This window comes from Apteryx rowi, unplaced genomic scaffold (assembly GCF_003343035.1).
Source record: "Apteryx rowi isolate R43461 unplaced genomic scaffold, aptRow1 scaffold_26, whole genome shotgun sequence".
NCBI lineage: Eukaryota > Metazoa > Chordata > Aves > Apterygiformes > Apterygidae > Apteryx > Apteryx rowi.
This window is the reverse complement of record NW_020448974.1, coordinates 3,052,178-3,063,103: the sequence shown is the minus strand read 5'-3', so window position 1 is coordinate 3,063,103 and position 10,926 is coordinate 3,052,178. Positions and strand designations below refer to the sequence as shown.

At 42.8% G+C, this 10,926-nt stretch overlaps 1 protein-coding gene across 2 annotated transcripts; it reads right to left on the bottom strand.

Moving 5' to 3' along the window:
• Positions 1–993: 993 nt before the first annotated feature.
• Positions 994–8,913, bottom strand: DDX5 (DEAD-box helicase 5). Of its 2 annotated transcripts, none has more exons than XM_026067524.1 (13): positions 8,759–8,913; positions 7,061–7,226; positions 6,824–6,920; positions 6,605–6,738; positions 6,404–6,469; positions 5,768–5,909; positions 5,532–5,692; positions 5,149–5,321; positions 4,843–4,953; positions 4,530–4,591; positions 4,388–4,447; positions 2,908–3,132; positions 994–2,228 (listed from the first exon to the last, which is right to left on the bottom strand). In XM_026067524.1, the coding sequence occupies exons 1-13, from the start codon at positions 8,788–8,790 to the stop codon at positions 1,846–1,848; spliced, it is 1,812 nt and encodes a 603-aa protein (XP_025923309.1). In that variant the 5' UTR covers positions 8,791–8,913; the 3' UTR covers positions 994–1,845. The 2 variants fall into 2 exon arrangements, with proteins under 2 accessions (XP_025923309.1, XP_025923310.1); XM_026067525.1 differs by having other exon boundaries at positions 8,783–8,913.
• Positions 8,914–10,926: the final 2,013 nt, after the last annotated feature.

Below are 10,926 nucleotides of genomic sequence, written 5' to 3'. Positions count from 1 at the left end.
GTACCCTACATCACATCTAGAAGCAAGATGGTCAAACTCCATTTGAGCTTGACAGTTACTTCACCTTCTAGAGGTAGCTGACTAGTTTTTGGCAGGTGCCAAGTTCCACCTAATTCCACAAATGTCCATCAGGAATCTATAGCCTTGAAAAAAGTCTACTAAAATACATCATTAATGAAGTGCACACCTTCCCAATCTTTCCTGCTTAAGCTTTCAACATCCTTTTTAACCAGTGTGACTTACACATGCTCGTATGGGTTTCACTTTAACAAATTTGTTTGGTGCTATCTCCCATATAAAGGGAGAAAGAGGCTATTTAAAAGCTCTCTGCATCACTTCATTTTATTTTGAAAGACCTGAGTCTTTCAGCTTTAATTTACAAACAATAATTTTTTTTAAATATATAACTATATATAAATATATGTATTCTTAGCAAAAGTAAAATTTTAAACAGAAACAAGTTTTACATGTGTTTTTAGTTTCAGGTAGTTGATCTAGAAACTTAGCAAATACCTCAAGTTTCAAAGATGAGCAATGATCAATTTGCTGGACTTCACACTGACAGTACTAGATCTGGATCTAAATAGTTTTAAGTTACAAGCATTTAACTAAAGCTTACCATTGTTACTGATAAACAAGAAACAAGTGGGAGGAGGGAACTGAAGGTCAGTATTAACTGGAATTTTAAGCTACTACACTTGAAAGCATCAAGTGCTTGTTTGCTTCCAGCTACGCATCTAATCAGGGAGATGCTTTAGAACATTGTTTTTGCTCAGCATGCGTGTTGCTTTGAGACTAGAGAGTATTTATTTGCATGTACTGCTAATCTCAGGAGGGAGGGAGGGGGAAGGAGGGGGGGATGGAAATCTRTGAAGTATGTTGGAAAAAACAGTTGCTTTTCTTTCCAAAGCAGAATGTCGAAGCTTCTGATCACTGAAAAGTAACCCAGTTCCCTCCCCCCACTTCCATAAAGAAATCACTGCTCAATACCAGTTTAAGTGTAATTTGAAGTTTTAATACTAAGATCTTCCCGTATCTCTGAAGCTCATAGTAAGCCTGCATGCTAACTCACAAGGCCTGACAGCTGTAGGTACATTACACTCAAGCCTAGTCTGCACGTTTGCTCATGTGAAGGAGACACTTATGGTGCTGCAAAGAAGAAAAAAAAAAAAAAAGGAAAAAAATTCCTACATTTGTCCCAGAAGCTCATTAGCAACACCACTTCAGCAGAGTTTTGGTTAGCAAGATTTTAGCTATACCATTACTCCAATGGATGTTTTCCAAAAGTGGCCCTACTCTAGTTAGGCAGGGAAGAGTACTGTTTCCAATAGTTGTTTAGAAGCCAGTTTTAATTTTCTTCCCCCTTAAAGTGGAGCCTGCCATGCTAAGCAATCTAGTCCAATCAAGGCAAGGCTGTTTTTTGTATATGCTTTTATCTTAACTGCTTAATCAGACACATTTGAGAAACCCTTCTAGAATTTAATATAAAAACATTTGACATTCTATTAATGTAAAGTTGTGCACATGTTGAGAAAATTGCCATTTGAAAGAAAATTCGGTCTTCAAATATCTTTATTGGAAGGCCATGCACTGCCTTCATTACTGTATTTCAAATCACTGTACATTTACTTTGAAAACACTGTCTGCATTTTCTAGTACAAAAAACTAAAAATTGTTTCAGGAATGTAGAGAAATATTCAACTTAAATAGCGAAAAAAGTGCACCATAATTACTGCTGCACTGCAGTCATTTCTGCATTTCCCATTTCTTAAATAACTATCCTGTCTTGATAACACACAATATAAAGAGCAATTATGAAAAACTGAGACATTTAAATACACTAAGTTATTGAGAATAACTTGCTGGCATTGGGTAACCTATCATAGGAGCAGCACCAGTGGCAGGATATGCATACTGCTGTTGGTTCATGCCATTGTGCATATTTGCAATGTTACTTCCATATTGCTGATCATAGCCATTCTGGTAAGCTCCTGCAGGGTTACCAGCCCTGAAGCCAGCTTGCATGCCTGCAGCTGCAAAACCRTTTCCAAAAGGAGTTCCGTTACTGTAGCTTTGGGCACTGAAGGCCCCATTTTGAGCTTTTGCTCCGAAGTCTCTCTTTCCTAGTGCACCATAATTTCTCTCAAAGTTCTCCCTCTCTCTAAAACTACTAAATCCACCCCTTTTGCCCGCAGAATATCTGTCACGTCGATCGCCTCGGGAACGACCTATTAAAAAAAACAAAACAAAAAAAAAACACAAGACCACAGTTATATATAATAAGGTTGCATTTTAGGTTAGTCTACTGAATGAATTTAAACTTATAGCCCCCTGACTATCAATGAATCCAAAAAAATAAAAGATATCTTTCTGTTTCGGCCCCAGCAAGACACGCCTACTATGAAAGCCTTCCAGTTACAATGTAGACCCATTAGGTACAAAGTCTGAGGACCGTTAGGATAGAACAAGGTGTCAATTTAACCCAGGAGAAGACAAAGCCATACTTTGAGACAAGTGCTCTCTCCTGTAATGTAAGTGGTAGCATGAAGACAAAAAGTCACTCTGATCTTGCCAATGGGACACTGTTCACTCCATGCATTTTTCCAGCCACGGGGAAAAATAAAAAAAAACACTGAAACAAGCCCTGTCAAGCATATTACTTCAAAGTAACTCAAGTCAGAAGTGTATTTTTGACCAGCATTAGTCACGGTGCACTAAAAGGTGCTCCACAGAACACGCATAGAGTGTAGGGTTTTTTTTTTTGTTAATAAATACCTTTTCAGGTCAGCATAACAAGCACCTAAGCCACCTTCAACTTCCATTTTAGGGAGAGGTTGGAGGTGTAATTTGAGTTTCCAGTGTGTTTTGAGAAGCAAGCTATGGACTGTGGTTAGCAGCAGTACTTACCTGAACCTCTGTCTTCAATCAACTGAAGCAATTTGGGGTTGATGGCTTGATTAGCCTCCCGAAGCACAGAGATGAGGTCATTTACTTGCTTAATATTGTTAGGAGTAAAGAATGTGTATGCTGTGCCTGTTTTGGTACTGCGGGCAGTTCGTCCAATTCGGTGGATATAGTCCTCTGAGGAGTTAGGGTAGTCATAATTGATGACAAATTTCACATCTTCCACATCTGTAAAGTGTTGCAGTGTGGCAAAAGGCAATGTACAAAGTTTTGCACACCACAACAGCCAAATCAGAGATAAACGTTAGACAATAGTACTTTAAAGGAAATAATGGCTGCAAAGAACGTTGTTAGAATTATCCATTTCTGCATGAATATTGTGGAAGAGAAAGTTATGCACACTCCATCTGTTCCCGTCTTACACCCACCCTGTGATCCAAAACCTTACCATAAAGGAGTATGCATTTGCTTGTCAATCCCAACTCAAGAGTCCCCTTTACAAATCATCAAGTGACATCTGAATGCTTCTTGCAGTAGGGCCACTAAAGCTCACAGCAGCCTCTTCATGTGCTCATTTGAGGACCTTAGAGTAAAAACACACAAGGTCCTTCACATACACACTCATCAGAAGCTCAAAAAAAAAAGGGCCACACTGTTCGTCTTGCCAAGACCTTTGAACTGCAGCTGCAAGAAAAACATACCTGTCCCCCAAAAGTCACCAAGCTGTTTTTATGCACTGTGTCTCGTCTAGGCAAGCGCTTCCAAGAAGCCAGGGTTCACTTGAGAATGTGTCTCTCTCTGGCAGGTCTCGACATGACGACTATGTAAAGGTGGAGGAACTTCGACTTTCAAAGGCATTTAGAAAAGCCATTGCTTTCCTGCCCCACTTGCTAAAGTGAGAGGTGGACTTTTTCTCAGATTTCATGTGCCAGTACTCACCAATTTGTACAAGGCTTAGTACATTTTAAAGCTGCTCTCTCCATTTCATGGTTGAAAAAAAAAAATTTTCATTGAACATTGAAGTTTGTAATTATTTTCTTCGACATTTCAGCAAACTCACTGAAATTCAAAGACCCACAGATCACAGCAAACAATATGCACAAAACTAACAGTACTGCACCATGGCAAATCATGCAAAGCATGGAGAGAAGAGAAATACCAGGGCAAAGTGAACTGTGAATGCAACTGCTTATTTCATGAGAGAACAGTTTATGGGGTAGTAGTTTAAAGGATGATCTTTGCCTTTTGAAGATTACTGGCACACAATGCTCTCAGCTTTCACCTCTCTATTTGACTGGAAGCAGCCAGCCGATCATTTCCACTAGTCCTCCATCCCCCTCGAGTCCTCCGATTGTCATGCCTAGGCCTTGCCACAAAGACTGCACCTTTATGTGAAGAAAACTTAGAAAAATGCAGAGGTTAAAGAAAGCAATAGACTTTCTTTAAATAACTTTGGGCAACTGGCATTACGAGTTGTACTAACCTAGACCTCTGGATGCAACATCTGTAGCAATCAGGATTGGTGCTTTTCCATGTTTGAATTCTGTAACAGAAGCAGCTCATCAGTTTCTTCATTTATCAGCCAACATGGAAAATACAGTTAAAGAAATCACTAAAATACTCACCATTTAGAACCCAGTCCCGCTCCTGCTGACTTTTATCACCATGGATACCCATTGCTGGCCACCTGAAAGATACATAAATTGATTGATCAAACTTGAAATATTAGTTGAGTAGTTTCATTGGTCAGCAAAAGCAAGTTTCCAAGTTAGTTCCTTTCACACAGCTTCTAGAAATAGTTTTAGCATTTTAACTGACACCTGGTGGGGCTGTATTAGTTATGACAGCATGGTGTCAAGTTGTTGTTCATGAAGGCTCAAGAGCTTGTTTACAATCTGTTGGAGTAACTGACAGAAGTTCAAGCTACTATTTACTTACCCATCTCTCCTCATTTTCCTGGTAAGATCATCACACCGTCTTTTGGTTTCCACAAAAACAATTGTTTTGTTTTCCTTCTCACTCATGATTTCTTCCATCAAGCGAATAAGCCTTGTTTTGAAAAGGTGACAGTTAGAACTTAGATCAACTCGCTGTACTGTGCATGCTTGTTTCACTACCAGTCTGACTATGATACTGAGGTTTTTTTATTTAGCAGTATCAGACCAGTGCCAAAACTTCAAGATCAATTCACTTCAAAAATATATATGTACTGCTATGAACATTTTGTCCCCACTGACTACTTACTTGTCATCTTTCTCTACATCATGACACACATCCACAATCTGAAGAATGTTGTGGTTCGCACTCAATTCTAATGCTCCAATGTTGATGTGTACATATTCTTTCAAAAAGTCTTCAGCCAGCTGTCTTACTTCCTTTGGCCATGTTGCACTCCACATCAGAGTCTGCCTGTCAGGCTAGAGAAGGAGACTGGGTTAGTACAAAATTCCAAAGTTGAGCCAAATACCCAGTCAAAAAAAACCAAAAAAACAAAAAAAAAGCCTACCCAGGCAAGCCCAGAAGAGTTAACTGTACTGATCTTGTTTTTAAAGAACACAGTCACACATGTTTATGTAATACTTACATATATATATATATATATATAAAAAAATACCACTTATACTCACTCTGATCTGATCTACAATTTTTCTGATCTGTGGTTCAAATCCCATGTCAAGCATTCGGTCAGCTTCATCAAGTACAAGGTAAGTACACCTCCTGAGATTGGTCTTTCCAGCTTCTAAGAAGTCTATAAGTCTTCCAGGTGTTGCAATGCAGATTTCCACACCTAAAACACAAACAGTAAGTCAGCTGAAGTAGTGTCCACATTGCCTCAGAGAGATGCATCAAGGCTTATCCATACCTCTTTCTAAGTCACGAATTTGTGGTCCCTTTGGAGCACCTCCATAAATACACGTAGACTTCAAACGGCATGCTCTACTATATTCTGCAGCTACCTGCTGCACTTGTTGAGCCAGTTCACGAGTTGGTGCCAGCACAAGACACTAGAAATAGGATGTCCAGCTTTTAGTTCAGTAGTTATATGAAGAAACAAAGTTTCTAGTCTTACACAAAAGTTTTAAATGGAAAGACCATTACATACTACTATGCTATCACCAGAATATAAATAAAAGATTTATTTGAATAGACAGAACTAGAAAGCCAAGTAAACTAGTATCTCAACTGCCACCAGACACTGGCCCATGCTGTGTGGTTAGGTAGTGTATTTGGAAGTCACCAGTTTCCAGGGGATGATTATTTCCAAAACAGGGCATCTAGCCCTGTTCTGCAAAACTTTAAACAAAAATAAATAAATCTGAGCTTACAAAACAATCTTGGGAGACTACTGAAGCATGAAACCACTTTATTCATGATGAGAAATACAATACTGCTATGATATAGGAAAGCATTCTGTACTCACATAAGCATGGAYAAGTAGACTGTAACAAATCCACATTCTTTTTTAAATTAAGATCTCCTTTCATTTATGAATACTCACTATAGGTCCATCTCCTCGCTCTAGGAATGGCTGATGATTTATATGCACAATGGCAGGCAACAAGTACTGTTTGGAGAGGGAGGGGGAAAAAAAAAAAAATCTCATTACAGTCTCTTTCCAGAAGTGTTCAGACCAAATGAAGTCAGGCAACACTGTCACTGCTGAAGTTCAGCAATATTCTAAGTTACAATCAAAACTTACAGACAGTGTTTTCCCTGATCCAGTCTGTGCTACTCCAACCATATCCAGTCCACTCAAGGCAACAGGCCATCCTTGTGCTTGAATAGCAGTTGGTTCAGTGAAGTTCTGCCTCTGAATCACTTCCATGACATTTGCTTGAAGAGAAAATTAGAACTTATTAACTTAGTTTTTCCAGGCTTGATTAAGATGAAGTCTATCAGTACACTATTCTGCACTTACCAGGAAAGTTAGCTTCATAGAAGTTTATAATTGGTTTTGGACAGTTATGGCCCCTGACTGTGACTTCTTTGCTTGATCTGTACTGTTCAACCTCTTGCTGCAAGACAAAAACCCCGTGATTGGAAATAAGCTTTAATACCAAAGTTATCCTTTAAGTTACCTCATCCATGCCCCATGACCCTCAGCATGTTTGTACTTTATTTGTTTATTTTTGCACAAGTTGGATAGGGTACATACCACAGTACGTCTAACTACATCAGGATGTTCTTGATAGAAGTTCTTCTCAAATTTGGGCAGTTCATCCAAATTCCATTTCTTTTTTGTAAGCTTTTCCCCAGGGTTTCCAAACTTCTTTCCAGAGAGAGGTCCACCTCTACTTCCTCCAAAACGAGGGGCTCCAAACCTAGAGAAGAATACACCATAATATAGAATCCAAGAGTAACTTTTTGCTCTTTTTCATATATGTATGACTGGATCATTATCTTGACAACCAAACTGTAACTTGACAATTCAGTTTTATAAGCCTCACATACATCATACTAAGACTCCAAAAACATACCAAAGTTACAGATGCCACAGTTTATTAATTATAAGCCATATTTTGACACTACAGTAACACATTACCTTGCAGTTTGCACAAAATGAAGCTGAGACACTTACTAACAAGCTACAACATAGTAAGAACATTAAAACGTCTGTATAACCCCCAGGATCAAAATGGTTTTCCACACAAGTGACACTGCCATTGTGTGTCAGCCTACAGAAAGTGAGTAGGGGCAGTTATGACATCTCGGGACAACTTTCCCGTAAACGGTTGCTTTTGTACCCCAAAGGACTGGCTCCTCTCGGTAACAATGTTTTCACGAGGTCATGCATTTTAGGTTAGGTCCTTTCGTTCAGGAGAGGCTTGTCTCAAAAGCCTACCCTCGCRGCTCTGGAGCACGGCCCTAAGCAAAGTGTACCCGCACACCGAGGACCGCTAAGCCGGATCCGAGCGGGGTGCTCCCTCCCTCGCCCCGACTGCACCCCACTCCTGGCTGGGCAGGAGCTGGGAGCGATCCTCCCAACACAACACAGCGCTCCCAGAGGGGACCTGGCTGAGTGGCCGCTGCTTCCTGCCAGCGCTGTTTCCTTTGTCTCTCATTTCTGTCTACGCCACATTTTCCAGCCGCTGCCATTTTAGAGTCTGAGCTGGGCGGGGGGAGGAGGAGGAGGAACAAAGGCAGCAGCAGCAGCCGGCATTTTGATTTCCCCTCAGTCACCGCATGGCGGGGCCGGCCATTAACATCCGCTTACACAACACAAAGCGGGAGCCGGCCGGCTTCTGCCAGCAACAGCTARAGCCGCCGTCCCCGGTGAGGGGGAAGGGAGAGAAGGGAACCGCCCTACCGAGAGCTCCCCCAAGGCTTCTCCGGCATCGACGAAGCGCCCGGCCAACCCACTGACCCACAAACCTCCAGCCAGCCCGCCACTCCTCAGTCYGCCCCCACAGCCGAGGTGCGTGGGGAGAGGGTGTGTGGAAGGACAAGAATCGAGCTCTGTTGGGGCCATCCATACTCGGGGTGTTCCCCAGAGAGGGCTCGATTCCGATTCTCCTTTTCCCGACCGCACCCCTAATAAGCGGTCAGAGGCTCCGCAGAGGCGGACGGACTTAGCCCCCGCCCTGGATTATGCAGCCACCCGCACACGGTGACTGCTATCAGCGGCGCCGAGAGCTCCTAAAGCCATTTCCTCCTTCGCCCCTCCCCCCCCGGCTCCCGTCGCGAAGCTCCGGAGCCCTGGAGACGACAAGAGCTGAGAAGAAGGGCTCCAGGCCCAACCCTCACGCCTCGCCGCCATTTTAAACGGCTAAAAAAAAACAGCCAAAACCCCCATAGGCGGTCTAAGAGTCCGGACGCTGGCGGCGGCTAGCGCCGGCCGGGCCCCCGGACTCACCCTCTATCCCTGTCGCTGGAATACCCGGGCATGGCGATGGAAGCGATGGTGGCGAGACGGTCCCGGTCACTAAAGTGGGTAGCGAAAGGTACGGCCGGATCCGACGCCGTTGATGGGGGCCACTGAATGTAGAGCGCCTCGCTGCCCGGATGCCGGTTATATAAGGGGTGCCGCGGAGGCTGCTGGGAGCCGGTTGGTGACGCAAGGCGCCGAACCCGCCCTTTGTTTTATGTAAGCGGCCCGAGCTGGACGGAGCCTCCGCCCCCTCCCCTGTGGGCGTGGCCGCGGCTCGGCCGACTGACCGGCTTCTGCGCTCGCGGGCGGAAGTCCCCCTCCCGCTTCGGGGCGTGGCCTCTGTGTCGTCACTGCCCGGCAGCTGTGAGGGGGGGAGGCGTCTCCCCCTCGCAGTGCCCACGCAGGGAAGGGCGCGAGCCGCCGCGCCTGCGCAGTAGCGCGGGGCCGCAGGCCGCGGCCTAGCGGCGCCCGCTCGACCCGTGACAGCGGCCCCGAGCGGCTTTGGCCTGACGGGAACAGCGATTCCCCCCCCCCCCCCGGTTTTAACTCCGGACAAATAGTAGATCTGACACCTTGAGAGATCAGTAACTGGCTAACTAGTGACCTCCCTCCGCACATACACATGACTGGACAGAGCCATAGAGCAAGCAGGAGTTTTTATCTCGGGGGTCTAAAAGCAATCCGAGTCAGCCACAGCCGTACTTAGGCTTTTCAGGAAACCAAAGGAGCTGGATGCAGAGATCCTCTTGAAGTTAACAAGCTGGCCGTAAATAATTAGAAGAGTAGACAGATAAAACACTGCTTGAGCAGCTCTTTTAGACTGTTACCCATTGCCTGGGCACCTTCCTAAATATTAAAATACATGTGATTGGAAACAGGCACTATTTTTATCTTTCCAAATTCCACAATAGGTCTAGTAAAGCGATTTAAAGGTCACAAGAAGTGCACCAGTGCACTGAAGGACACTGCTGCTTGTTTAGAAAGCACAGGTGTAATAAATGTCAAACACCTGAAGTGACTAGGGTTGCTTATCTTCCCTGCTTGGTTAGCTTGAGGAATAACTTGAATGTCTTGCTACCTGTGGCTTTAAGCACACACAAGATGAGGCTCGAAGCATAAATATAAGCAGCCATATTGCCAGACCACCTGTTTTCAGGCAGTGGCCAATAGCACATGAAAACAACATAAGGAAGAAGTGCCGTAACAACACCCTCCTTTTATAGCCTCCCACCTTCTAGCAATCTGTGGTTTAAGACTTTTCTGAAACAAAAATAACTGTATTTGACAGTTATAGGCATTCTTTTGCATTTTTTTTGTTCTATTTATGCTCTTAGCTTCTAAAGCATTCTGTGACAATCAGTTTCACAATTTAAATATACACCACCCGAAAAGTATTTCCATTTTTTTCAACATGTTGACTGATAAGAACAAGGGGGCGCTAACAAAGTGAATTGTTAGAAATGGTAAATAATAATTTCCTATCCACTTTATGTATACCTTTTGTGGACATTAATATCTTCTCAGTTATCCCTTTTCTAAGTCAAAGGTGCAGTCTAATTATTTCTCCTTTAAAAGCAATTCTACACATCTGATAATCCTTGTCACTTTTAAGTTTATTGACAAGAAATGCACATAGAATGCAAAATCTGCACCCCATATAGTTTTACATAAGGAAAGTAAAAGGGTGTTCTTGTTTTGTCTTGTATTATTTCCTAATGATTGTATTTCCTTTTTTTGATTGCTGCTAAGATTGGAGCAAGGTTTTCAAAGAACAGTACTAGATGATTCCATGACCGGCTCTCAAAAGTAAGACCTAAATTAGGCCTATCTTTTTTTATGTATACCCACAGCTGTTTCTTCCTCATACATATTACTTTTTACGTAACTCTGCACAATTTCACCTAAAGAAACATAACCTTCAGAACCTCTCATAGTCTCCATGTCATCTGCACACATTTAGACTGCAAGTAACTTGTTTCTTCTTTGAAAAAAAACAAACTTCCTCATTTTTGTGTTTCACCCTTTTAAGTTAAACACATTTATTTTCCTCTGTTCCATTCTTTGAGCCAATATATGCAATGTAAAACGGAGGCTTGCAGAGCTGTGTATGTATCAAACTGAAATCCATGTTTCCTGGGGCAACAAGGAAATTC